General features: G+C 41.2%; 1 protein-coding gene across 7 annotated transcripts in view; it reads right to left on the minus strand.

Annotated features, from left to right (window-relative positions):
• Positions 1 to 334: 334 nt before the first annotated feature.
• The window catches only part of ZNF410 (zinc finger protein 410), a 41395-nt gene continuing 14789 nt past the window's right edge, over positions 335 to 26940 (minus strand). For 4 of the 7 annotated variants that reach the window (XM_032344979.1, XM_032344982.1, XM_032344980.1 and 1 more), the window contains 9 exons: positions 22387 to 22605; positions 21026 to 21217; positions 16730 to 16880; positions 15919 to 16100; positions 13390 to 13479; positions 10465 to 10590; positions 9388 to 9528; positions 7764 to 7891; positions 335 to 940 (listed from right to left, as the gene is read on the minus strand). In XM_032344979.1, the coding sequence (XP_032200870.1) occupies positions 902 to 940; positions 7764 to 7891; positions 9388 to 9528; positions 10465 to 10590; positions 13390 to 13479; positions 15919 to 16100; positions 16730 to 16880; positions 21026 to 21217; positions 22387 to 22605 (1268 nt within the window). In that variant the 3' untranslated portion in view covers positions 335 to 901. Of the gene's footprint in view, positions 941 to 7763; positions 7892 to 8841; positions 9048 to 9387; positions 9529 to 10464; positions 10591 to 13389; positions 13480 to 15918; positions 16101 to 16729; positions 16881 to 21025; positions 21218 to 22386; positions 22606 to 26940 lie in introns of those variants that run through there. The other 3 variants (XR_004286156.1, XM_032344983.1, XM_032344984.1) reach the window with 3 other exon arrangements.

Consider the following 26940-nt stretch of genomic DNA (forward strand, 5'->3'; position numbering starts at 1 on the left):
CTCGTGTCTGTTCCCCAAGACTCCTGGGCTCAGTTTTTCCTGCATGGAATCCAAAGGGACAATCAGTGCCCTCTCTTAAAGGGAAAGCCTGAACTATTTTCTTAATTTCCTAAGAAAATGGGTTTTGTCCAAAACAAGGAACCAAAGAACTGCCTGGGCTGTCTTGTTTATTTAAAGGGAAAACAACTGAACCTGTGAATCATGTGGTATTTAACTTTAAAAAAAAAAGTCAAAAAACAAAAAACCTTCAACATGCTACTGTATATTCCATAAACAAAACAAAGTGACCAAGTAGAAGTGGATACGACAAGATAGTACCTCAGCCCGGGCCAGGTAGGGATTCAAGTAATTTATTTTTTTGCAGCCCAGGGGCAGAGAGTCTCTTACTCAGGTTGCTAAAGGGAGGACGCCACAGCAGAACCGACATCCCTCCCTTCTCAGAAGCAACAAGGCATCTTGAAAGCTCAACTTCTTGGTGAAGTTTTGTGGTTGGCGGCAGGACTTAGTTCATCCATATGAAAAGACAGCGGAGCCTGGGCTGTAAATTCTTCAAAGGAAAATCCCTTTCTAAGAGTCACACCGAAGAAATTTCAGCCAACACATAATCAAATTCCCTTTTGGGAGAAGTCCATCCCAAAATTTCATAGTGGGAGGAGAGGTAGGTTCAGTTACCCAGCCCACATTCACTGCTTTCGTCCTTGTCTGGATCAGATGTGGTTTGAAAAGAAGCGCTCCCACATTCATCATCTCGGTCCGGGAAGGTGAACAGAGGCAGAAGCGGGGTCCTGTCCTTCACAGATTCGTTTCAGTTCTGGCAGACCACGAGCCAGAAGCATCCTGTTCCCACTATGTGCACTCTGGGATCAGACAGAGCTCCTCTTCCAGGAGTCGGTGTCCATGCTCATGTCCGGCTTTCAGTTAATTCTCCTTGGTTTAGTAACTGTAAAAGATTAAAACCAAATCTGGAATAGGCTACCAATGACTAATGGGAAAAAGAATTCGTTCTACGGAAAAGGTGGGGAGTGGGGAAATGCACAGCCGGGGTGAGTCAAGGCTGTCTAGCTCCAAAGCAAGAGACACATGCAGACTGATAAATCTTCATGTCCTGGCCTTGAGACAGTGTTTGGCCACTTCACGATGCTGGCATTTCCCCTATGGCAATAAAAGATCCTGAGTCCATAAGCCAAACTATTGTTTGTGTGGTCACGTCCTTGCTCGTCTGTGCTGGAGGCATCCATACTTACAGATTCATCATTCATCAGAAATGGTGGAACTAAAAATCTTACGTCAATCAATGTTAGTCCAAAGTACAGGCGGAATGCTTGCTCAAGCAGAAGTAAGAGGAATGGGAAGCTGTTCCCAGTGAGTTCCATATAAGAGCTAGAACATACACTCGTAAGGAATCCAGGGATTCCGAGGGCTTAAAAAGACACCTCTGGAGTCTCAAGAGGGCGGCAGCTAAAACACTTTCTACTCTACACCCACCCAAGGTTTTCTGTTGAAAGGTGGTTCTGTACAATAATTGATAAACTTCGGCTCCATTTTATTATGAGAATGAGATGAGAATAACAGAGTGAAATTCAGAATACAATTTGGCTTAGTAAAATATATCCAGATAAATTCCTGTGAAGAAGATAGATTTACTTGGTGATCTCAGTTTGGATGAAGGTTATTTATAGAGTAGAATTTAATAAGACAGAATATAAAGAAATTTAAACAAAATTTAAAGAAAAGTTTAAAAATTTAAAGAAACCACAAATTTCATGTGATGCTGTGTGGTGGGAATGTATGTACATGATGTCGTCTTACTCTACATCAAGACCCAGGTGCTCCCACTCAAATTTAGTAATGGCACTTTATGGAAGATCTTAAAGAATTTGTCATTTGTTTTCCTCTTTTTGGGGGACAAATTCTGATATATTCAAGCCTAGCTGAATCATTTACACTGCCTCCTGAGTTCAAGAATGTCAGCACAATGTGACTACAGAACCCCACTTGGGATGCCTTTTAGTCAGCAGAGGTCCAAAAGCCCCAGGGTCCCAGTTGGGCTGGCACGGTAAGTTCTCTGCCTGATTTGCAGGAAACTGGGTAACACTGAAAGGAAAATAAAAATTGTCTAATCTGAACCACCTGAATAAGATGTAGTTTTGATATATTTCCCATGATATTTTTTTTAAGAGGATAAGGTTTTTTTTAAAAGTCTGTCATTTATTTATTTTTAAGTAATCTCCACACCCAATATAGGGCTCAAACTCACCACCCCAAGATCAAGAGTCCCATACTCTGCTGACCTAAGCCAACAAGGTGCCCTTCCATGACAATTTCTGATGCTTGCTTTGGTTATTCTCTGATATTCTTGATAAGCTTATTTTTAGAGCATATTTACAGGAGTCCAAGTATAAGAGCATCATTAATGCTTTCAGGTCTGATCTACAATGTGTGATTATCTCCAAAACCAGAGTTTGAAACGGACATGCTTGATTTAGATTGCAAACAGCCAGGACGCCTGGGCGGCGCAGTCAGTTAAGCATCCAACTCTTGGTTTCTGCTCAGGTCATGATCTCGGGGTTCTGAGACTGAGCCCCTTCAAGCTCAGCTCAGTGTGCTTAAGACCCTCTCTCACTTTGCCCCTCCACTCTGCTCTCTCTCAAATAAATAAATAAAATCTTAAAAAAAAAAAAAAAGGATTGTAAATAGCCTCCTTCTATCTGCGAATCCTTGAAGAATCCTCATTCCTCGGTCGCTGGAGGGAGGTCAGTTAGTACCAGGAGCTTAGATGGGGAAGAGGACCAAACCTGGAGTCTTGAGGGGCCTGTAGGTTTAAAAAATGAAGGTATCAGGGGGACCTGGGTGGCTCAGTTGGATAAGCAACTGCCTTTGGCTCAGGTCATGATCCTGGAGTCCCAGAATTGAGTCCCGCATCCGGCTCCCTGCTTGGCGGGGAGTCTGCTTCTCCCTCTGACCTATCCCCTCTCATGTGCTCTCTCTCTCAAATAAATAAATAAAATCTTTTAAAAAAACATGAAGGTATCAGAGGATGTGGTCAGCTTGCCATGATAAGGAAAAGGAGGGGTGATCAGCGGGAATGCCTGTGGTAAGAGAAAAATAACAGAGGTAACAGTGAAGGAAACAGAAGTGAGGTTCAGACAGAAGGGGAGTTTGTAAATATGCAACGACCCATGCGGGAAAAGTAATCATCCAGGATTTTCAGCTACAACAAGAGCAGCACTTTCTTCTTTGTACGGTTAATATATTTTTTTTTAAAGATTTTATTTATTCATCTGACAGACAGAGATAACAAGTAGGCAGAGAGGCAGGCAGAGAGAGAGCGGGAAGCAGGCTCCCCACCGAGCAGAGAGCCTGATGCGGGGCTCGATCCCAGGACCCTGAGATCACGACCTGAGCCAAAGGCAGCGGCTTAACCCACTGAGCCACCTAGGTGCCCCTGTATTGTTAATATTTTTCTAAGAAGTGTCTGGGGCTTCCATCACGAAATTGGGTGCTTAGGGCCTGTACACCTTTAGTGTCCTCCTGGATGAAGGCCGAGTTTTGTTTTTATAGGTGGTCCATGGTACCATGTCCGTCTGAGGCTATGAGTGAGCATCACCCAGACAAGGACACTCTGAAGCCAATTCCAAGACCCACGTGCCTAGGTCCAACGGGAACAAATGTGCTGTTACTGGACTCCGCACGCACAAATCTGACCATGTCAGACCTGGCTGAAAACCTTCCAGTGGCTCCCCGCTGTCCCAGGATAAAATCACGTCCTTGAAGTGAGGCCTTCAACAGAGAAACCAGCTGATCTTCCCCGCTCCCACGCTCCATTCCACCTTCCATCTTCCTCTACCCTCTGCGGTTCCACAGTTGTGTCCGGCTCCTGCACCTTCTGCGCTGTACACCTTGTTACCTGTATGCCTGTTACTTTCTTCCAGTCCCTTCCACTTCTCCATCAAGATAACAGCTCTTCATCCCTCAGGCCTCAACCTAAACTCTGAAACTTACTCACTGATGTCCCCCAAGACTAGTACTTACTACACTGTATAAAAATTGCCTGTTTATTGATCTATCTCCCTTCCCATTCTCTCTTACCATGTAACTCCGGGGGCTCAATTTTGTACAGTTATAAAAGGCAGAGGTCTGAAGTCCGACCCTAAGCTCTTTGAGGCAGAGACGGTACCTTGTTTACTGCTGTTCAGTACCCAAGAGAGGGCCTTGCACACATTAGGTATGCAGTATATGTTGATTAAGTTTTTATACATCTGGCATTTATCTGAGGAAACCTGAAATGCTTCAGTTAAAAAAAAAAAAAGTACTTAAAAGTATAGTGGAGGGGCACCTGGGTGGCTCGGTGGGTTAATGCCTCTGCCTTCGGCTCAGGTCATCACCCAGGGTCCTAGGATCGAGTCCCACATCGGGCTCTCTGCTCAGCGGGGAGCCTGCTTTCCCCTCTCTCTCTGCCTGCCTCTCTGCCTACTTGTGAAATCTGTCTGTCAAATAAATAAATAAAATCTTTAAAAAAATAAAAAATAAAAGTACAGGGGAGAAATGCTCCAAGGTTTCAAATATAGAAAAGGAAAAGGTTGAGTGCTGTGGATTGGTTTATCAGGATAATAATTTCCACTAGGTAAAAAAAATGATCTTTCTGAACTATTTCAGAGCAATCCGATAGTTGATGAGAGTATTTTCTCTAAAATATTTCTTTTACAGAAGAATCACAGTTCAAAAAAGCAGAAAGAAAAAGGGAATTAGCGGGGCGCCTGTGTGGCTCAGTGGGTTAAAGCCTCTGCTTTCGGCTCAGGTCATGATAACAGGGTCCTGGGATCGAGCCCCGCATCGGGCTGTCCGCTCCACGGAGAGCCTGCTTCCTCCTCTCTCTCTCTCTGCCTACTTCTGATCTCTGTCTGTCAAATAAATAAATAAAATCTTAAAAAAAAAAAAAAAAAGAAAAAGGGAATTAGGATATCCCCGTTCTGCGAGCCTTTATAAAAAAAATCGACCTCAGCCATGATCAGTAATGTTTGCCAAAATTTTTATGTAACCCATTGGTCAATCATTAAGCTCAGTAAGAGGAGAACAACTAAACATCGTGTCTGCTGTGAGCTGTCACAGAAAGCAAGAACAGCACCTACAGTATGTTCTTGCCGAGGGGAAAAAACCAAACATGAATCTAAGCTCCTCACGACCAGTTTTGAGGATATCTGTAGATAGAGTAATGTATTAAACAACAAAAGGAGTCAATCAGCCAAAACCAGAATGTGGGAAATTCTTATTAAATAGTTAAGTCATTCTGAAAAAACGGAGATAGAGAGTGGGGGGTGGGGAAGACTGTTAGAAATAAAGAGAATTATTGGGGCGCCTGGGTGGCTCAGTGGGTTAAGCCGCTGCCTTCGGCTCAGGTCATGATCTCAGGGTCCTGGGATCGAGCCCCGCATCGGGCTCTCTGCTCAGCAGGGAGCCTGCTTCCCTCTCTCTCTCTCTGCCTACCTCTCCATCTACTTGTGATTTCTCTCTGTCAAATAAATAAATAAAATCTTAAAAAAAAAAAAAAAAAAAAAAAAAAAAGAAATAAAGAGAATTATTAACCAAATGCAGTGAATGGACCTTGTTTGAATCCTAATTGAAACCAACCAACCATTAAAAGACATTTTGAGAAAAAAATAAAAGGAACACGGACTAAAATTCGAGGATACCAATAAATGACTGTTAATTCTGTTGGGTATGATGAAGATATTATAGCTATGAAAAAATACTTATCTGTTAGTGGTATGTCCTGAAATATCTACAAATGAAATGGTACATCTGTGATTTGCTTTTAAATACTCCAGCACAAACAGAACAGCACCAACAAGAAGTAGGCGGGAAGAGATAAGTAATAGTAGAAAGTTAACTGTTGAAGTTGGGGGGATAGGTACATGAGTTAATTATACTATACTTTCTCTCACTAGACTCTATTTATTTATTTGTTTTTTATTTTAGTTATTATTTATTTATTTATTTATTTATTTAAAGACTATTTATTTATTTATTTGACAGACAGAGATCACAAATAGGCAGAGAGGCAGGCATAGAGAGAGAGGAGGAAGCCGGCTCCCCACTGAGCAGAGAGCCCAATGTGGGGGTACCCCTGAAAACTTTTTTTTAAAAGATTTTATTTAGAGGCGCCTAGGTGGCTCAGTGGCTTAAAGCCTCTGCCTTAGGCTCTGGTCATGATCTCAGGGTCCTGGGATCCAGCCCTGCATCAGGCTCTCCACTCAGCGGGGAGCCTGCTTCCTCCTCCTCTCTCTGCCTGCCTCTCTACCTACTTGTGATCTCTGTCTGTCAAATAAATAAATAAATCTTAAAAAAAAAAGAAAAAAAAGATTTTATTTAATTGGGGCACTGTGGGTTAAGCCTCTGCCTTCGGCTCGGGTCATGATCTCAGGGTCCTGGGATCGAGCCCCACATCAGGCTCTCTACTCTCTCTGATCTCTGTGAAGTAAATAAATAAAATCTTTTTTTAAAAATTATTTATTTATTTATTTGACAGACAAAGAACAAGCAGTGGGAGAGGGATCCCCTTCTTGGGGGATACTCCACTGAGTGGGGAGCCCAAGGCAGGGCTCAATCCCAGGACCCTGGGATCATGACCTGAGCCAAAGGCAGCTGCTGAACCAACTGAGCCACCCAGCCACCCCTGAAAATTTTCATAATAAAAATTTTAAAATACATAAATGAAGAGGGGAAATAATAAAGGAAGTCTTCACAGGTGAGATATGTTCCAAAGCAGTAGCCAGGAGAAGGTGATTTAGCAAAGAACCAATGCAACCAATAGCAAAAAAAAATTTCAATATAATATAAGCAAGGCTCAGACAATGGGACACAATGATGAATACAAGGAAAGGTTCTGGCAAATCATTAACATGCGTGTCCAGAGCCCCGTGATTTTGGGCATCCCCAGGAGTCTTACAGAATAATACAGAATATTTCATATGGGATGCAGTCATCAGAACACTGGAACAGCTGATCTTGTGGGATGAGGTTATAATGAAAAGGTCAAGGGAAAAGACAGGAAGGCACTATAAGAGTTACTGTAATTCGAAGGCATCCAGGATACATGGGTTTTTGGCAAAAGTTCATGCATACGCAATGAGCTCATGATGAAGTCATCTACTCCCAGGACAAAAGGCCAATAAAATATCCTAAGATTCTAGAAGCCTGACTGGTTTTCATCCTGTTCTCTGGGTTAGAGCCAAGACCATAGAGTTGGGAATGCTTAGAGTTAACCTAAAACCTTTCCCCGATTTAGATGATGGCGCTCATTCAACAAGCAAGTGAACACATTCCTGTAGGCCCAGTTGGTTCAGCTTGGTATCTCCCAGACATATGACCCTAATAAAATGAACAATGATTACTTTCAGTGATTCTGTCACTATCATTTTTGCTCAAGGACCACTTTGTCCAGGATACTATTTTCTTTATAAAATAAAAGCAGCATCCTCATGTCATAGGCAGAGAACACAGGAGCAGCTACCATTCAGTAAGGTATGTATACGAAGGAAATCAAAGCTGAGACCCAGTCATGAGTGACCAATCTCCCAATGCAGGAGACCCTAACAATCAAGCTTAGGTTAAGCTGCATTCAGGCTTAGCCTAAAGGAAGATATTCTAGACAAGGTTTCCAGGAAAGGGAAACTGGAGTAATTCAGATCATCTAAACTAGATTCCCAACCACTGCCCACATTAGTCTCCACAGAAACAAAGTTAAGGGCAAGAGAGAGATTTACCTCCTGTGGATTTACAGCAGTTAACACAGAAACCTCATAGGATTGCCTCCCTGACTGCATGGTCACCAAGTGATGTGTCACATCAGGCACTGAAGACAGGGGACGCGGGGATCCTTCAGCAAGCACCTCTGAAACAGCAGAAAATGTTTCAGTGGAGAGTGAATCCACAGATAACCCTACCTGCATTATCAAGCCTGTCACGAAGAACACTACAAACTGCTCCCTGATACCCACATTCCTGTATTCCTTCCAAATTAGCTCCCATCTGAAGAGGATAATCATTACCAGTGAATCTGGAAAGTATTACAAAAGGGGATGGGAAGAAAAGGTAAGAAGTCTTGAAATATACATCAAGAGTTGACCAGTTCTCAAAGTACCAATTCAGAGAAGTACGGCGTTGGCACTGTTAGCTGAATTAGCCGTGCATGAAATGGGGCAAAAGCTGCGGCAGCGGGCGGATCCGGGGACCTTAGTCAACGCTTAAAGCAGCCAACAGCGACATAAACAGCATACTGTGCAGAAGTTAGGAACTTAAATCTGGCTTCAAAGTTCTTATACAGTGTCCCTTCCTCCCATGAGACTTTCTTCCTTAACAGTGGCAAAGGAGTTCCATGCCACGGCTGTGGCTCATACACACTTCAACTGTCCACTAGGATCCTACTATGCAACCGAGGAGGTGTGTTATGGAAGCACATTCTAAGCCCTGTAGGCTCCACACAGAAGTTTACACAAGCATGGTCACTTATACACAAAACTGAGTGGGATACGAGTAACTAAAACACAGGATCTCGGACTTCATCAGTGGAATCACCGTACAAATCTTCTAGAAATAATTTATTCACTTAGGTCTCTAATAAATCAAAACTTTCTTCTCCCAGGCTTTCAATACATACTGCTCTTCCAGACAGTACCGTGTAATTTAGCATTTACTCACATACTATCTTCTATTCACTCCATGTTGTCTCCCATATGTAAGTTATGACTTCCAACTGGATTTTAAGGTCCCTGTTTTCTACTTTTGTCTTTCCCACGGTGCCAGGCACACAGTAGGCACTGAATAAATGCATGCTGACCTCACCTGTTAAGTTTTTCAGAGAAGAGGGCCTGGCCTGTGTAACTTGGGTGAAATTTCTATACCAGAGAGGAGCAACTGTCTCCTAGACAGCCCTTTCTTTTCTCCAGAAGATATGGCTTTTGAAGGTATGGAGAAATTGCTTTTATATCTCCTCTGTAAAACCTGGTTATGTTCTGTTTAAATGTTTTAAAAGTTAAGTTCTTCCATAACTGCAATAGGAAAGATAGAAATAATTGGGCTAACATGCTAGGATTATGGATAATTTTCTTCTTAAAATTTTTTTCTCTTTATTCTTTTGTTACATCATCTGTTCAACAACATATATATATGTTCAACAACATATATATATATATATATATATATATATATATATATAAAAACAGATTCACTTATCCATCCAGAGACAAAGAACACAAATGCTACACAATCATACCACAGCTACTCACAAGAAATGAAATTAATTAAAACCTCCCTTATGAAGACAACCCCATTCCTTAATCCCTAGTTGTAGCCCGTTTTCCCCAAATAAAGGAGAGCTGAAAGTCTTACCATCATCAACTCCTAGGATAGAATTGGTATTTGGTAGGTTCAAGGACTCTCCTCCAAGGCTGGGCTGGGGGTTCATAGGCACCAGGTTTTTACTGGTTACTGAAGCCTCTTCAAGCAAACTACTGCCCATTAGTGGCTCAGCTGCACAGAGAACAGATGTGAGAGACACGCAGCAGGCATGGCTGTGCCTGGTCCCCATTTTCCTTCACAGGAAGCTGGCCTTTCCTTTCAGAACTGGAACTTAACCTGCATCTTAGATGCTATCTACTTCTGGGGAGTAAGAATAACCCTAGAAGGGAAGGGCGGAGCCTCATAGATAAATATCCTTGCCTGTGAGCAGCGTGTGGAGAATTAACATATGAAATGGGATGGGTCCATCCTTAGAAAGGAGTATTTGGAATGAAATAACTGATCACAGTGAGACATGGAAAAAATAATAAAAATGAGTTATCAAATTTAAGTTGCGGTAAAAAGGGAGTCGGGACGACTATAAACAATGTTTAGGGGCGCCTGGGTGGCTCAGTGGGTTAAGCCTCTGCCTTCAGCTCAGGTCATGATCCCAGGGTCCTGGGATAGAGTCCCACATCGGGCTCTCTGCTCAGCGGGGAGCCTGCTTCCTCCTCTCTCTCTGCCTGCCTCTCTGCCTACTTGTGATCTCTGTCTGTCAAATAAATAAATAAAATAAATGTTTAAACCCTCCCCTTCTATATATATAAAGAAGTCTTTATCACAATACTCAAGTGCTGGTTAAGGGATCAGCATGAGTTACCGTCAAATTCACCAGGGAAACTTGGAAACTACAGATTCGGGAATCTTACTCCCCAATAATTTCAGTTGTCAGTTTGTACTGTTTTGTTTTATTTGGGGATGAGGGGTGGACAGGCAATACAAACATGCACATTTTTAAAGCTTACAGATTTCACTGTAGAGCTGTACTTGGAAACCACAAGTCCATCAAATGAGACTAGGTCTCTCCCCCAACCTAGAATCTGAAAATTCCTAAATAACCAGGTAGGCCAGTTATTTGGCTTTTTGAACCCAGAAGATACAGCCCTCCACTCTACCCTCTCTCCTCACCGGTTTGCTCCTGGTCTTGACTCCCAGCTGCTCCCAGCTGCAAGTGATGCTTTCTCATGTGCACGTTCCTACTCCCACTCTGAGAGAAGGTCTTCCCACAGACTTGACACTGATGAGGCTTCTCTCCTGAAACAGAGCAGGTTGAAACACCATAGCCAAAAGAACAGGGTCCATTTCTGAGTGCAAGAGAATGGACTCAAGACCTAGAGAGAGAAGCTCACAGAACATTCAACTAAACAGAAGAGGCCTCTCCTTCTCCCATTCTCCACCCAGCCTTGGAGGTCCCCAGCCTCAGAACCTTCATATACCAGGGAAGGCAGGAAGAGTTCACCAGGAGGGCTTAGATGCCCATTGTTCTCAACTCCTATCCTTTCCAGACCTACTACACTGCTGCCTTCACCTCTTTGGTACCAGATCATGGCAGCCACACAGAATATTTCCTTCCCTTTCCAGATACAGTATTCCCTGGAGCTCTGCAACATGTACCATCCTCAATGATCCCAACCCTGGGTCCAGAATACGCCCTTATCCCACCACTTCCTGCCACCACTCTCCCAGTCCCCAGTGTTTACACTGGTGGGTCTTCTACACAGTGGTCTGAACTCTCCTCTGCACCCTCAAGTCCGAAGCTCTCAGTCGTCTTTCCACCTACTCAGACAACCACACTTAGAGCTGGGGTCGGAAACACAGGCCTACCGGAGATCAGTAGGTGGCCAGAGTAAGTGAAATGGCCAGAAAATATCCAGAAAAGGAAAATCTATAGAGACAGAAAGCTCACCAGTGGTTGCCTGAATCTGGGGGTGGGAGCAGGAACTGACAACCAGAGGGCACAAAGGAACGTCCTGGTGTGACAGAAGTGTTTGAAAACTGGACTGTGGTGATGACTGGACAATTCTACATATTTTCTAACACTGATCTGTATGTTTACAATAGGTGAATTTTAAGGTACATGCATTATACACCAAAAAAGCTGTTAAAAGAGATGGATTGATATGCAATGACTACACAGAAACTCATGAATTTACCAGAAGAAACAAGAGCTCTAATTTCTTATTTTGAAGACTCATCATTAAAAGAAATGAAAAGGATCACACATTTTTTTCCTGCCTTTCCTGTGCAAATTACCAAACACCCCTACTGGATAGAGAAGAGACCTATTATACACAGAAGAATTCCAGCTGATGTGAACAGAATGACAGAAAACCACCATTTTACAATCCTAATGAAATAACTAATTCAGGCATCACTCATAGATACAGCAAAACGTGCTAGGGAACTTTACAATGTGAAGATCAAGGTGTTACCATCTGAACCCATGATAAATTCTGACAACCAAGCACTGTGTGCCTCCTGATATGATGACACAAAATGAAACACATACAACCATTTATAACACATCCTTGCCAAGTCTTTGAACCTTTGAAGCTTTTAGGGCTGACTTTCTTCTATAGGAAATCTAGGGAAACAAGTTAAATAACAAAACGAAGTAAACCAACCAATCCAGAATGTGAGACATTCAGTAAAACCCAACTAACTCTGTGGTGCAATAAGTCTATGGCATGAAAAAAAGAAAGTGAGATAAACAGATTTAGATTAAAGACTTAAGTGTAATAATTAAACCAAGTATAATAATTAAAACTTACTGGATCCTGATTTAAATAAATCCACTGTAAAAGACATTTTTGAGGGGCACCTGGGTGGCTCAGTCGTTAAGCGTCTGCCTTCGGCTTGGGTCATGATCCTGGGGTCCTGGAATTGAGCCTCGCATCGGGCTCCCTGCTCAGTGAAAAGCCTGCTTCTCCCTCTCCCACTCCCCCTGCTTATGCTCCCTCTCTCACTGTGTCTCTGTCAAATAAATAAATAAAATCTTAAAAAAAAAAAGACATTTTTGAGACAATTGCAAAAAAAACTAAACATGGACTGGGTATAAGATAAAATTAAGGAATTGTTAATTCTAAAAGGTATGATAACAGTATTGTTATGTAAGAAAATGTCTTTATTTTCTCTCTTATATATGTTTGACATAATTTTATATAATGAATTTTTTTTTAAAGAATTTATTTATTTGACAGAGAGCGAGAGAAGGAGAGACAGCACAAGCAGGGGAGCAGCAGAGGGAGGGGGGAAGTGGGCTCCCTGCTCACCCAAGTGGGACTCAGGACCCTGAGATCATGACCCGAGCCAAAGGCAGAGGCTTAACCCACTGAGTCACCCAGATACCCTATATAATAAAATTAAGTAAGATAAAATAAAAACACTCTACAAACCAACCAAAATGTACCTGAAGTCCCCATCGAACGCACAGGTTATCAGTTTGTCACCTTCTGCTTAGAACTTGTCAGCAGGTAAGAGCTCAACTCTGAAATTCCTATCCCTGCTTGCTGACACCTCTCTAACTCCCTCAAACTCCCTCACTCCCACTGAATTGCTTTGCTGTCCTCATCATAAATAACTTCCCGTTCCTTCTCTCCATTCCTCCTGTTTTGGCATCCCAATACTTCCTATGGCCCACCATTTGAACAATTACTTGATTCTAGAATCCCTCTCCACTCTTGAGTTCACTCCTGCCTCAGCAATCTCTGCTTTGAATAACTTCCATAGCCCATACCTGATGTACCTTATAAAGCACCCAACACAATGCAAATTTGCTGATCTCCTCAGAAAAGCTCTGGATTCGAAAGCAATTCAGTCAACGACTTAGCTGAGAATAAAGCAATTAGGTCTTTCCCCCTTGATTACAGAACCCTTCCCATGCAATTATCAATAGCTTTGATTTCTGATTCTGTCATGAGGAGCAAACTTTATGTTGAACAGCTTGTTTCTTTCCAGAGTTCTTTACAACGCCCCCCTCCCCCCACCACCATCCCTTTACCCTTACGGTTCTCCACCTTCCCTGAAATCTGTGAATGGGATGGGTTCCAGTACCTGAGTGAACCACCAAATGTTTTCTCAGGCTAGAATACTCAGCAAAGGAACGGCCACATCCTTGGGCTTCACACAGGAAAGGCTTCTCTCCTAGAGACAGAAAATGAGATAAAGAGTCAGTGTTCTGATGAACTGACAATCTATTACTCTCTTTTCCCATTAACCTATCCAGTTTCCAATGACTTGCTCAGATTTCTTGAATTTGGCCTGTGTAGTTTCAGACGGGCTATCTATCCAGCAGGTGTCGCCTCTCAGTGGTCTCCCAGCCGACAACCCGCCAGACATCCCTGCCCTCCTCTCTAGAGTGGCTACCTCTGAGCATCATACTTCCTCCTCCTTCCTGGCTCAAGCGCTGATCCCAGCTACACTGACCTACATTCCTCAGTGATCTCATTCATCCCTTCTGAGGGTATCAAGATTAACACCACATATGCTGTTAGGATTTTTACCTTATATTAATTCTTTCTATGATTCAGTTTCTAAATCCACTAAAAAGTCCAGATTTCTAAAAGTTATAAAATAGGTTTTACATAGTCCCACTGACCAAAGCAAACAAACAAAAACAGATATTCAGTCAGAGGTACAAAGAAAAATCTGTAACAATATGCTAAAAGTAATTACAGCCTAATAGTGGCATTATGGATGATTTCCTTTCTTCTTTGTATTTCTCTGTAATTTTTATTGTCTACAGTATTACATTATTATTTTAAAAATCAAAGATGCATGGTAAAAACTAAATTAAGGCCTGTACTATTAACTTTCTGGTTTTGATATTGTACTGTGGCGACAGAAGATGTCCCTTTTTGGAGAAGCTGGGTAAGGCACATAACTTTTTGTACTATTTTTGCAAATTCTCATGAGACTAATTATTACAAAATAAAAAGTGAAAAAAAATCAGAGTTGTAGTTCCTATCCAAAGGTCACAGACTAGTGTGAGAGATAAATGTATTCATAAATAACTTTAGTATAAATTCCTATAAAAAACGAGCTAAGTATTCAGAAAAGGGAGGAATTCTGGGGAGCCTGGGTGGCTCAGTTGGCTGGGCATCCGACTTTTGCTTTTGACTCAAGTCATGATTTCAGGGTGCTGGGACCAAGGGCCCCCCACCCCCACCCCAAGCTTCTCAGCAGGGGGTTCACTTCTCTCCCTCTGCCCCTCCACAATGTCTGAACGTGTTATCCCTCTCTCTGAAATCAATCTTTTTTTTTTCTTTTTAAGATTTTATTCATTCATTTGACAGAGAGAGATCACAAGTAGGCAGAGAGGCAGGAAGAGAGAGAGAGATGCAGAAGCAGGCTCCCCGCCGAGGAGAGAGCCCAATGTGGGCCTCGATCCCAGCAACCCAGGATCATGACTCGAGCCGAAGGCAGAGGCCTCAACCCACTTAGCTACCCAGGCGCCCCTAAAATAAATCAATCTTTAAAAAAAAATTAAATTAACATAATACAATAATAACATAATCTCAAAAGATTATTTTGAGAATTGAGACACTACAAATTAAGTACTTTCAGCATTGTGTCTGACACATAGTCAGCCCTCATGGTAAGCCACCAAAATCAGTAGCTTTAATTACTGTTGTCACTACTAATAAAGATCTGTGGTCACTTCTGCCATCTGAGATGAACTAAGTATAGCTCAGTCTCTCAAGTAAAAGCTAGGAAGAGCTATTCTGCCCTAAAACATATTCAGTGGTAATGTCCATCTAGCAGGTATCACAGGGAGATACCTGGAATAAATGGGGACTCAGCTTGGGTTTCACTTATTTTTGGGGGGGGTTCACTTTTTAATGCCCTTTAATTATACCTGCTATCATTTTAGCAATGCAAGAAGAAAGAACAGACAAAGAAAGTGGGGAAGAACAGTTACACATCTTAAGAGACTGGTCTTGGTTCAGTGATTAAGCTCTGATAAGAAACTCAGTACATTTTGGGCCAAGTGGCTTGGTAAGTCACCCTTAGACTCTTAGAATGAGAGTCAGGGTGTCTTTATTTGGCTCCTTTGATATTAACATGCCATTTGACCCCGTCAAGTCACTTTCCCATTCTGCTTCTCATGTTTGGAGGCTCCATCAAAAAAGCAAGCTCCTCAAAGTCAGGGATGTGTCTCAGTTTTTGTACTTCCTCCCTCACCTTACCCCACTTAGTGGCTAAAAGAGGCTCTGTATGGTTTGTGCAATTCAATAAATATTACTGATCAAAATTACAACCATGTAATTGTCGAAGGTATTTGGAAATACTTGTTATCGTTGTTATCAGAGAAGGTCTTACACCCCTTCCTACACTTTAGGCTCCTACAGGCAGGACTCAACACTGCCCATTCCTCACACGCAGGTGAAAGGTTAACAAAGGTTAATGAATTAACTGAAAAGTGCCACGAAGCATGTGAAAAAAAGAAACTCTATTTTCAGAGTTCTAGCAACAAATCTAAACCTTCACTTCTATTTCCAGCTCCGAGCCTTTCCTGAGGATAGGCAAGCAAACCCCGAGCCCAGGGGCAGACCATCTACAGGAAGGCGGGGTTGCACACACCTGTATGGATGCGCAAGTGGTTCTTCAGATTTCCAGCTGTAGTGAACTGCTTACCACAGCTAGACTCGGGGCACACAAAGGGCTTCTCCCCATTATGGGTCCTCATGTGCACCTTCAGTCTCTGCAGCACATAGAAGCTTTTCCCACAACCTTCTGCAGGACAGATGAAAGAGCGGTCATTTCTGGGGGGGAAAAAAAATCATATAAGCAACAATACCTGAAAATGCTCTTTTCTAGAAAGGACAAATTAAATCTCCTATTGCCTTTTAAAGCAGACAGTAAATCCCAAAGCTGGATATACACCAGAATCACCTGAAGCTTATTAAAACCACAGATGCCCCAGGCCTTACTTACTCCTCACCCTCTTTTATTAAAGTAATCTCTATGGAAAAAAAAAAAAAATCTCTACGCCCAACATGGGGCTTGAACTCACGACCCCAAGATCAAGAGTTGCATGCTCTACCAACTGAGCCAGCCAGCTGCCCCACACCTTACTTCTTGAATACTGATTTCACAGGTTTATGAGTGACAACCATGCTTATATATTTTAAGTTTTCCAAGAAATTATGTTTTATAATGAGATTCCAGAACCCTTGTTCTAAGATGCTTAGGTGCCAAATGTCTTATTAAATATTTATGAAAAATGAGGTAAATGAGACAATGCAAACCTTTCTATTAAAACAACAAAAGACATCTTAATCACGAGTGAACTGAAACCCTGGCTTTCCTTTAATCTGTCCACTTGGGGACAAGCTCTTCCAGAAGCATCAACATTCTTGAGCTCCAAGTATGGCACCTCAGATATGCTCACCGATGCGTTTTGAGATGGTACTTGAAGTGAGCGGGCCACACAAATGTCCGGTCACAGCCTTCAACTGTACATTTGAGCTTCTTTTCCACTTGAGGAAGGGGCCCAGAATCTTTGGGCTGCCCATCACCAGAACTGAGGTGGACATTTTCTCCTGTAACAGAGTCACATATTTGTAATCCAGGAAAGGAAGTGCTGAGGTACTTCGGTTCAAACAATAAAGCTCCTATATTTTACTCCTACTGATCAGTAAGCAGGTAACTCTCTTCAGCTTCCCTCGCTCTCTTTATATCCACTAAACAACAGAAGTGAGCGCACAGTTTGTTCCCATCCCCTTACACCAGAGAATTCTCAAAAGCCATCATGCTTCGTTTCACAAGACCAGGCCTCTCTGGCCAATGTAAGATATGTCCACAATGGCTTCACATAAAAAAGAAGAGTTAAACCTATTCTGCATTACACAAATTGGCAGGGAAGCATATATGTCAACATCCGGAAAGGAATGCTAAAGATGGCTTCTTGTTCTAGGTATTAGTAAACTTGTATTTATTCTAGGAGAGGCAGCCATTCTGGCTTAGTTCTGAGCTTATGGTTGTGACTTCTCTGCTAAATGATCATTCTTAGATTTCTATCTTCTGAGGTCAGTCTGGCTATTCCTACCATTTTAGAGAATAAGAACAACCCTCCAATTTCCTGTGCCACTTCTCTTTAAGAATGCAAAAGCTCATCCGATTTTATAATTTCTAACCACATTTTAAAAAGCTAGAAACAACATCAACTGAAGTTTTTTGTTCAACAGAACAAAAAGAAGGAAGAAGGGCATGTGTCTCCCTTAAATTTAAGTGAAATCAGTTAATTAAAGCTTTATATAAATCCCAGATTCACAGGTAGTATGCTTTTTCTTTAATTTCTTAAAGATATAGTTGGACATCAACAGAGAAAAATATTTATGACTATGACTATGACTACGACTTAATTTTGCTACAAGCAAATGGAGTTTATCTTTCTAAGACATATACCTCAGGAATAAGATTTGTATTTCCAAATTTCCCTCTCAAAAGCTAAGAACAGGAGCAATAAATGTGGTACCCATCATATTTCCTGGAACCTGACAGCTGATCAAGGTTCCATCCCGAATATTAATCTTAATGCTCTTCCTGTCCTACATGCTCCTTGCTGTACATGTCACCAAGTGCTAATCATAAAACTAAATGCTCCAAGGTCAGAGTAGAATCTAAGATGCCTTTTGTTAGTTACTTTTAATTTTTTTTCTTTTTTAATATCGTCCCACACAGTTTTTATTTAATTGAAAATGAGCTGCACATAGGTAAATTTTAAACAGTACAAAACTATATATACCATAAAGGAAATTTCCCATCAACTCCAGAGCTTCAGCTAATTAATTTCTAATGAAAGCTCAGTAGAAATTAATATAGAAATTTAAACAGCTGACTTTTGGAACTCTGTGTATTCAATGTTGTAGATACAATGAGAACACTGATATAATCATGAAATTTAAAAACCGCTCAGAAAATAGTGAATTGTCTTGTATTTGAGTCCTTATGAAACTACTCCTTAAAAAACAGAGCACTGTTTGCCGAAGACAGATTAGCTTAAAATGACATCAAGCAACAATAGTTTTGGTTATTCAGAGATCTGACAAACTGGTTCCCCCCAAAAAGAGAAAGACAAAGAAATTCAACACTTTATACGGTGCACGTTGTGTAACACTGTAAACACCTTAAAGATCCCACAGTTATGTGAGGTCTTTGCATTCAGGATAAAATTCCAGCAGGAGTATCATATATAGTATGGGTCAGTAAACTTACTCTGTAAAGAGCCAAATACTAAGTATTTTTGGCTTAAAGGACCATATGGTCTCTGTCACAACTACTTAACTTTGCCACCGGAGCAGCCAATTTGTAATGAATGGATATACCTGTATTCCAACCAAATTTTATTTACAAAACAGGTGGTTATTTGGCCCTTTGCTAACCTCTTATATAAAGCATCATATACAAAATTTAAATACATCCGTATTTCAGTCAACTTAGATAGAGGTGAAAAAACTGCTCTGAGAAACTGCTACAAGACTCACAAAATGACTTTAGTAACAACAAAGATATTTATGTTAAAGATGCATTTAAATACAGGATAAAAAATTATGTTAGTGGGTGAAAAGCAATATTAAATTAAAGTATTTCATGATTTAAAATGTGTGTGGAATCAAAATAATAAAATTTTCAAAAACAACTTACAGTGTTTACTTTTATCTAGATGCCTAACAGTTTATATATCTAAGTTAGCCCGCTGAAAAGGTTTTATGGAATCATCTCATTGACAAAATAGAAGACTCTCATATATTTGGGCTCATTTTATATTCAAGTATACAAGGTAGTTGTTAGGTAGTAAGGTAACATATTTTGAGAGTAATAAAAACACCCACACAATGCTTTGCTGGTTATAAGCTCTCCTAGAGACACTCTCATTTAAATCTCCAAAACAACCCCATCAGGTAAACTACTCAATCTCTTGTGTTCTGAACACGAGAATACTGCGGCTAAGAAGGTTAAATCTCCTAGGCAGAGGTCTGGTTCATGAAAGCACCAGGATCCCAGGTCTCAAGACACCAAGCCCTAAGTTCCCTCCCCGCACAGCTTCTTCCTGGCACATGCAGCGCTACTTCCTTAATGCAAAGAGGAGATGTAGACGGTTTCAGGATCCAGAGATTAGAAAAAGCATCTCAGGAAGAATCTGAACTTTACAGCCTCCCCAAAATGGTAAAACTGGCCATTCTAAGGAGCACTACGGTTGTCAAAGCAGAACTAACTATTCTGAAACTAAGAAAAGTCTGAAGTTCTCTTTGCAGTGACACAGATGAGCTAGAAACTATTATGCTAAGTGAAGTAAGTCAGTTAGAGAAGGACAAATACCGTATGATCTCACTCACAGGTGGAATTTAAGAAACAAAAGAGCAAAGGGGAGAAAAAACGGAGAGGCAAACCAAGATAGAGACTCTTACCAATATAAAACAACTGATGGTCACTAATGGAGGGATGGGGGGGTGGGTGCAACAGGTGATGAGGATTAAGGAGTGTACCTGGGATGAGCACCCGGTGCTGAACCACTATACTGTATACCCGAAACTAACATTCAGCTGTATGTTAACTAACTGCAATTTAAATAAAAACTTTAAAAAAAAGAAGTCTGGAGTTCTCCATGTAGAAAAGATTAAGGTTAATGTTTCTAAAACTGGAATATTTTGAAATATTCTCAGGGATCCTTGAGAAAGTTTCTAATTTTTTATTTTCACTTGTACCATAGTCACAGAATAGTCGTAAGCACATTCTAGATCATCTGCAAGTGCTGCAAACAGTCATGGACCAACATGAAATTTCAGTACTTTAAGCTTGGTTTGTGATCATGATAATGTGTATCTTACCTTAATAATTTGTTGTAGTACCTTAACTGTCACAGATTAAAGAGAAAATATAGAAGCAGCTCTAAAACAAAAAGTATTATGGCATGGTACATAAGCAAAGGTTGTGCAATGGTTTAGGGGTGGTTTAAATAGAGTTGTGGTCCTAAAGCTTTAACATGTATTGGAACCACTGAGAGGGCTTACTAAAAGAGCGCATGTTTCTGACTCAGTAGGATGAGGCCTGAGAATCTGTATTTCTAAGTTCCCAGATGATGCTGATGACCCAAGGACTACACCTGAAAACTACTGGACAGAGAAAAGCAAGACAGAGTTAGTACAGGCATGCTGAACTCAAAAGAAATAGCACTACAGACTGTTTGGATATTTAAGATCATATGATGAAAGGGTCCCCCCCCCAAAAAAAAGCAGTTGTAGCTACTGAAATTGCTAAATTGCTATGAGTAGCAATTCAGTTTCGACAAAACACCGTCTGCCAAAATAAAATATTAACTTTATTTTCACTGGTTTTGTAGTTTTATTTCTATTAATTGGTAATATTGTTTTGATTTTATAATGGTATAAAAGCTCTAAGTATAGGGAACAGTACAATAAAAACAACTCAAGGTAACATCTTGATCCGTGAAAATGTTTTCCCTTTAAAGGGGATCTGTACATAACTCAAAGCTGACAACTGGGAATGCTGGTGGTGTTGATTTTGCATGTGAATCTGTCAGAGCGAAGTTACTTTATAGAAAATAAGACAATGTACACATTTCTAGCTGTTGCTCTCACCAATAAAATAACTTTGATTACAGTCATTGCATTACCAAAATCTCCATGCAGAATACTGGAAATGAAAAACATCACAGGGGTCTCACCATTGCTGCTGGTTTTTGCATTCTTTGCCAGCTGTGCGCGAGTAGCAGCAATCAAACTATCATGAGCCAACTCCTGAACCCGGAGGAACCATGGAATGCTACTGTCCGTGCTCTCACCGGAGAGGAAATCATTCCCTGAATCCTCTGCCTCATCTTGTACAAATACTAAGTGCTCAGCTGAAGAGCCCAGACCTGGAAGAAACAAGGGGATATGTGAAAGTTACCCACCAAGTTACCCTTTTACTGGCCCTGGCTCAGATACTTCGTATCTGGAATAGCTGAATCCGCTCCTGTAGATTTTCACCTCTCACCTCAAGCTTCTGTTCTCCTACTACTTGAGGTTCTCACTTTCCACTCCCAGACAGGCTTATCTTTCTTACCTCCTCTGGTTTCAGAGGCAAAGCTGTCCCCCCAGGGCAAGCAAGCTAGGATCCTGACCCTACCAGTCATCTTCTCTCCGCCATCTGCAAGCCATTCCTCTCTACTGGCCACCTCACCACCTGCCCTCAGAGCCTTTAAATGTCTTGCCCATCTTCATTTTTAAAAAGAAGAGAAAATCCCAAGTACTTCTCTAGCTATTCACTCACGGTCAAGTTTCCTGCCAAGTGTAACTCCCAACTTTTGTATCCACTTTATCATCTGTCACAGTTAGAACCCTGGCCTTGACCTCTACCACCTCAGCAACAACTGCTCTTGCTCAGGTCACCAGACATAAACTTCCCAGTCCTCCCCTCACTAGCCTCTCCTGGGGTATGTGGCATGACTTACGACCTTTTTCTTCTTTTAGACATTTTCCCTCTCTTGGCTTCTCCCCTTTCACTCTCCTTCTGTTTTCCTTATCCCTCTCTAGCAGCTCCTCCACACTCTTCTGCTACTCTCTTAAATGTTTTTTCCAGGGTCCCAGATTTGCCTTCTTTTCTGTTTATGCTTCTGAATCAAAGAATCCATGCTCACTGTTTCATACATTTCCTGAATGCTGATAAGCACCAAAACAACTTATTTCCCACAAGACATTTCTAGAACTCTGTTTCTAACTGTCTAAAGGACACCTCCTCATGAATGTCCCTCTGAAATACATCAACAAGCAGAAACTGGAACTAATCATCCTCCCCCAACCCTGTTCTTGGGCTCACTATCTTGCTGAATGGCACAACCTAATTTCCCAAACAAGAAACTTCTGAGTCATCCTAAAGTCTGCCTTCTCCCTCTATACATTCAACTTACAACCAGACTATACCAATTCTCTAAAATTATAAAATAATAAGGCTTCTTTCCATCTTAAGTATGACTGAGTTAGATATGCCCCACCCCCAGTTTTTGTCCTCAAGCATGAGCAGAGTTCAGAAAAGGATAGAGAGTACCTGCTCTTGTTAGGTTAAGAAGAATAAAAGAAGTGCTATCACTCGGCTGTAGATCTTGCAACAAGCTAGGAGACTCTGGAGTGGACAAAAACTCCGGGGACTTCTGTACAGTCTGAGCCCTTGTCTCCTCTCCGTCTGGGCCCACATTCACCTGAAGGCTTCTCAACACAGCTGAGGAGGGGACCTCCTTGGAGGAGTTTGTATGACTTGGAGTATCATCTGACAAAGGGAAAAATATCACGGCATTATGTAGCACCCATATCCACAGAGCTCACTATTCTGATACACAGCACCCTTAAAAGAGCCCTTATAGGAGCAGCAGCATTTTTATTTTACAAATACAAAATTTCCCTCAGAAGAAAACAGAGTGATAACTTTAAGTTTTAAAGGGAGTCAGCCAAAATATGAGGGACAGATTCATTTGACACTTGGCAGTAACAACCAACCAACCATCCACATTTGGACATTATTGGCCTTTGTCCTTTCAAGGCCAGAAATCAGTACTTTTCCCTCGAAAAATGTATTTATACAACAAATACTAACTCAAGAATAGGATTCTAAATTTTTAATTATTTGTCTTGGGAAAAGATTCCCTCCCTTTAATTTTTATAGCATGTATGTGACAGTTCTATTGAGTCACTGGGGGCAAAAAAACCACAACCTGAGAAATCACTGAAATTTTATAGAATCATAAATGTTTCATTATATTTATGAGTTTACACTGATATGTAAAGAAATAATTTGGAAGACTTGCTCTCTAGAACTTTATTCTAAAGGGAGGAATAAATTTTTTTTTAAGATTTTATTTATTTATTTGACAGACAAAGATCACAAGTAGACAGAGAGGCAGGCAGAGAGAGAGGATGAAGCAGGCTCCCCACTGAGTAGAGAGCCTGATGTGGGACTCGATCCCAGGACCCCGAGATCATGACCTGAGCCGAAGGCAGAGGCCTTAACCCACTGAGCCACTCAGGTGCCCCTGGAGGAATGAATTTCCAAAGATTCTGGTTGCAGTAAAATGAGGACTTGAACTGCAGAGCTAACATATCCAATGTTTGCAGGGGTTTCAGTCATCTTTATAAAAGGCAGATAATTTTGTTTTCCTTTTTTTTAAGTAAGACGACAGATAAGATTATAGGAATGCAAGTAGATGCCTAGGGATAGTACTGCCATTTCAAAGTCTAATGCAATAGTACAATATGAATGTACATAATGTCACAGAACTGGTTAAAGAGTACATTCATTAAAATGGCTAACTGGTTTAAATGGCAAATCCTTAGTTATGTTTATATTATCATACACAAAGAAAATTTTTAAAGACGTTCATAGCAGTACTGTTTATCATAGTAAAAAAAATCATAGTTTTTACTATGATGAATATAACTATATATTCATCAACAGTGTCACAGACAAAGAAGCTGTGGTTACAGACATGTAACAGAACATTACACAGCAATGAAACCGAACAAAGCACAGCCACACACACAAGGATGAATCTTACAAACTATACAGTAACAGAAGAAAGGTACAGCAACATACATTCATATGATTCCAAGGTCTAAAAACACCTAAGTTTAAAATGTATTGCTTAGATCTCTGTGATGAAACTTAGGGAACAAATATTGGTCAGAGAATTGAAGGTAGTGGTGACCTGTGAAGAACAGAGGTTGTCTTTATCAAGGAGGGAACCCATGTGGGCTTAGCTGCTGGCAAGGCTCTACTTCTTTTTTTTTTTTTTTTAAAGATTTTATTCATGCATTTGACAGAGAGAGAGAGATCATAGTAGGCAGAGAGGCAGGCAAAGAGAGGGGAAGGGAAGCAGGCCCCCTGCTGAGCAGAGAGCCCGATGCGGGACTCCATCCCATGACCCTGAGATCATGACCTGAGCTGAAGGCAGCGGCTTAACCCACTGAGCCACCCAGGCGCCCCAAGGTTCTAATTCTTGATGGGGTGATGGGTATCTCCTTTATAAACACTCTTTGAAATGTATAAGCACAGGATCTTATACTTTTCTCTATCTATCACAAATACCAACTAAAAAGGAAACATATCTGCCATGCATGGAATGCTACACACATATTTAAGATGGAGAGGAATAAAGTTAGAAAGATGTGCAGATACATTTGTGTTTGTAATATTATGTTTCATGAGCTGGGATATGGATTTTATTTATTATTATTGGTAAAATAATTTCATTTATTATTATTGATAACTGGATATGTAGAATATTTTCAGGGATGCTTGGGTGGCCAAGTCAGTTGGGCGTCTGCCTTTGGCCACAGTCCAAAAGTCCCAGGATCAAGCCCACATCAGGCTCCCTGCTCAACGCGGAGTCTTCTTGTCCCTTTGCTGTTTACCCCGCTCGTGCTCACGCTCTCTCTCTCAAATAAATAAATAAAATCTTTAAAAGAAATAAAATAAGATAAAATAAAATATTTTTTTCAAAGATTTTATTTATTTATTTGACAGAGATCACAAGCAGGCAGAGAGGCAGGCAGAGAGAGAGGACAAGCAGGCTCCTGCTGAGCAGAGAGCCCAACGTGGGGCTCGATCCCAGGACCCTGGGATCATGACCTGAGCCGAAGGCAGAGGCCTTAACCCACTGAGCCACCCAGGTGCCCCTAAAATAAAATATTTTTAATCAGGGTACTTGGCTGGCTCAGTCAGAGCACAAGACTCTTGATCTTGGGGTTGTGAGTGTGAGCCCAACATGGGTGTAGAGATTACTTAAATGAATAAATACATAAATAAAAACTTTTAAAATAAAATAAAACATATTTTTAGAAGATTTTATTTATTTATTTGACAGAGATCACAAGTAGGCAGAGAGGCAAGAGGGGGAACACTGGGGGGGGCGGCGCCCTGCTGAACAGAGAGCCCAACGAGGGCTCAATCTCAGGACCCTGAGATCATGACCTGAGGCGAAGACAGAGGCTTAACCCTCTAAGCCACCCACGCACCCTTAAAATAAAATATTTTTAATTAAAATTAAAACTAAAGGGGCACCTGGGTAGCTCAGTCATTGGGTGGCTGCTGGTCATGATCTCAGGACTCTGGGATTGAGCCCTGCATGGGGCTCCCTGCTCAGCAGGAGGCCTGCTTCTTCCTCTCCTACTCCCCCCACCCCCACTTGTGTTCCCTCTCTAGCTGTCTGTCAAATAAGTAAATAAATAATCTTTTAAAAAATTACAACTGAAGTTAATGTAGAAAAGAAGATTAATGATTTTGTCCTTTTTACTTCAATATTGTTAAAATATTTATTCAACCAATTAAAATCGGGAGAGAAAAATTTAAACCCAATGAAGGTCAAAATTTATTAACACATGGAAACGTACACATACTGAAAATCCATAAGGATCTGGAAAAACTCCAACATACCAGTAGAAAAACAGGAGTTGAATGACAGAAGATATGTGAAAGCTAGGAACTAGACAGGGAAGCCTTAAGTCAACACTGGCTGGTTGCATGTATCTGCCTTCTTGAATCTTTAAACATTGAAAAACATTTTAAGTCACTTCAAAATCACCTCCAATAGAGGACAGTACCCAGAAGACTTTATTATAAGCTGTCACCAGTCACCAATAGGTGGTGACCCTCCCTCGATTTATTTATTTTATTTTATTTTTTTTTTAAAGATTTTATTTATTTATTTGACAGAGAGAAATCACAAGTAGACGGAGAGGCAGGCAGAGAGAGAGAGAGGGAAGCAGGCTCCCTGCTGAGCAGAGAGCCCGATGCGGGACTCGATCCCAGGACCCTGAGATCATGACCTGAGCCGAAGGCAGCGGCTTAACCCACTGAGCCACCCAGGCGCCCCCCTCCCCCGATTTAATATCAATATTCCAAATTTAAACATTCCAATTTCCAGAAAATAAAGAATTCACTGCACCCAAAAATAATGTTCTCCTTGGTAACAGTCCAGGGATAGGATCTCCTTCTCCCCATCCAAAGTTAACCTCACAACTCATGATCAGCATTCTAGTTCCTCCTACCTCTCCTGGAGCCTCCCCACTAATTAGCCTCTCTTTCTGTTTACAGCTTCTCTAATTGGCTCTTTCCTCTTAGCATAAAACCATCCTCAAATATTTCAGATCTTAAAAAAAGAATTCTGCCATCTACCTTATATCCTTCTCTTTTTCCTTCCTATAGCAGGAGAGCCTTGAGAAAGTGTAGTTCCTTCCTCCACTATCCTTACCTTGCACTGACGCCTCAACCCTCTACACCCGGGTTTTCCATTCCTTTTCCATGGAACAGGCCCTGCCAATGTCAACAATGGCTTTGTTGGCCCTATCTCATTGGGACAGTCCCTATCCCACGGGCCTCTTAGAAGCATCTGACACACTGACTATTCTCCTGAGTTCTATGCCCGCATTCTGTAGGAATATTTCTCTCACTACTCTAACCTTTCTTTTTCCCTCCTTCATAGGCTCTCCTGCTTTACCCTCTACCCTGAATAGGGAGCTCCACATTGATCCTTTCCTCTCACTCTCACATTCTATGAATGATCCTATCCATTACTGTGGCTTAAATTACCAATTAAGTAATTGGTAATTA

Source organism: Mustela erminea, chromosome 5, assembly GCF_009829155.1.
Source record: "Mustela erminea isolate mMusErm1 chromosome 5, mMusErm1.Pri, whole genome shotgun sequence".
In the NCBI taxonomy this organism is placed as follows: Eukaryota; Metazoa; Chordata; class Mammalia; order Carnivora; family Mustelidae; genus Mustela; species Mustela erminea.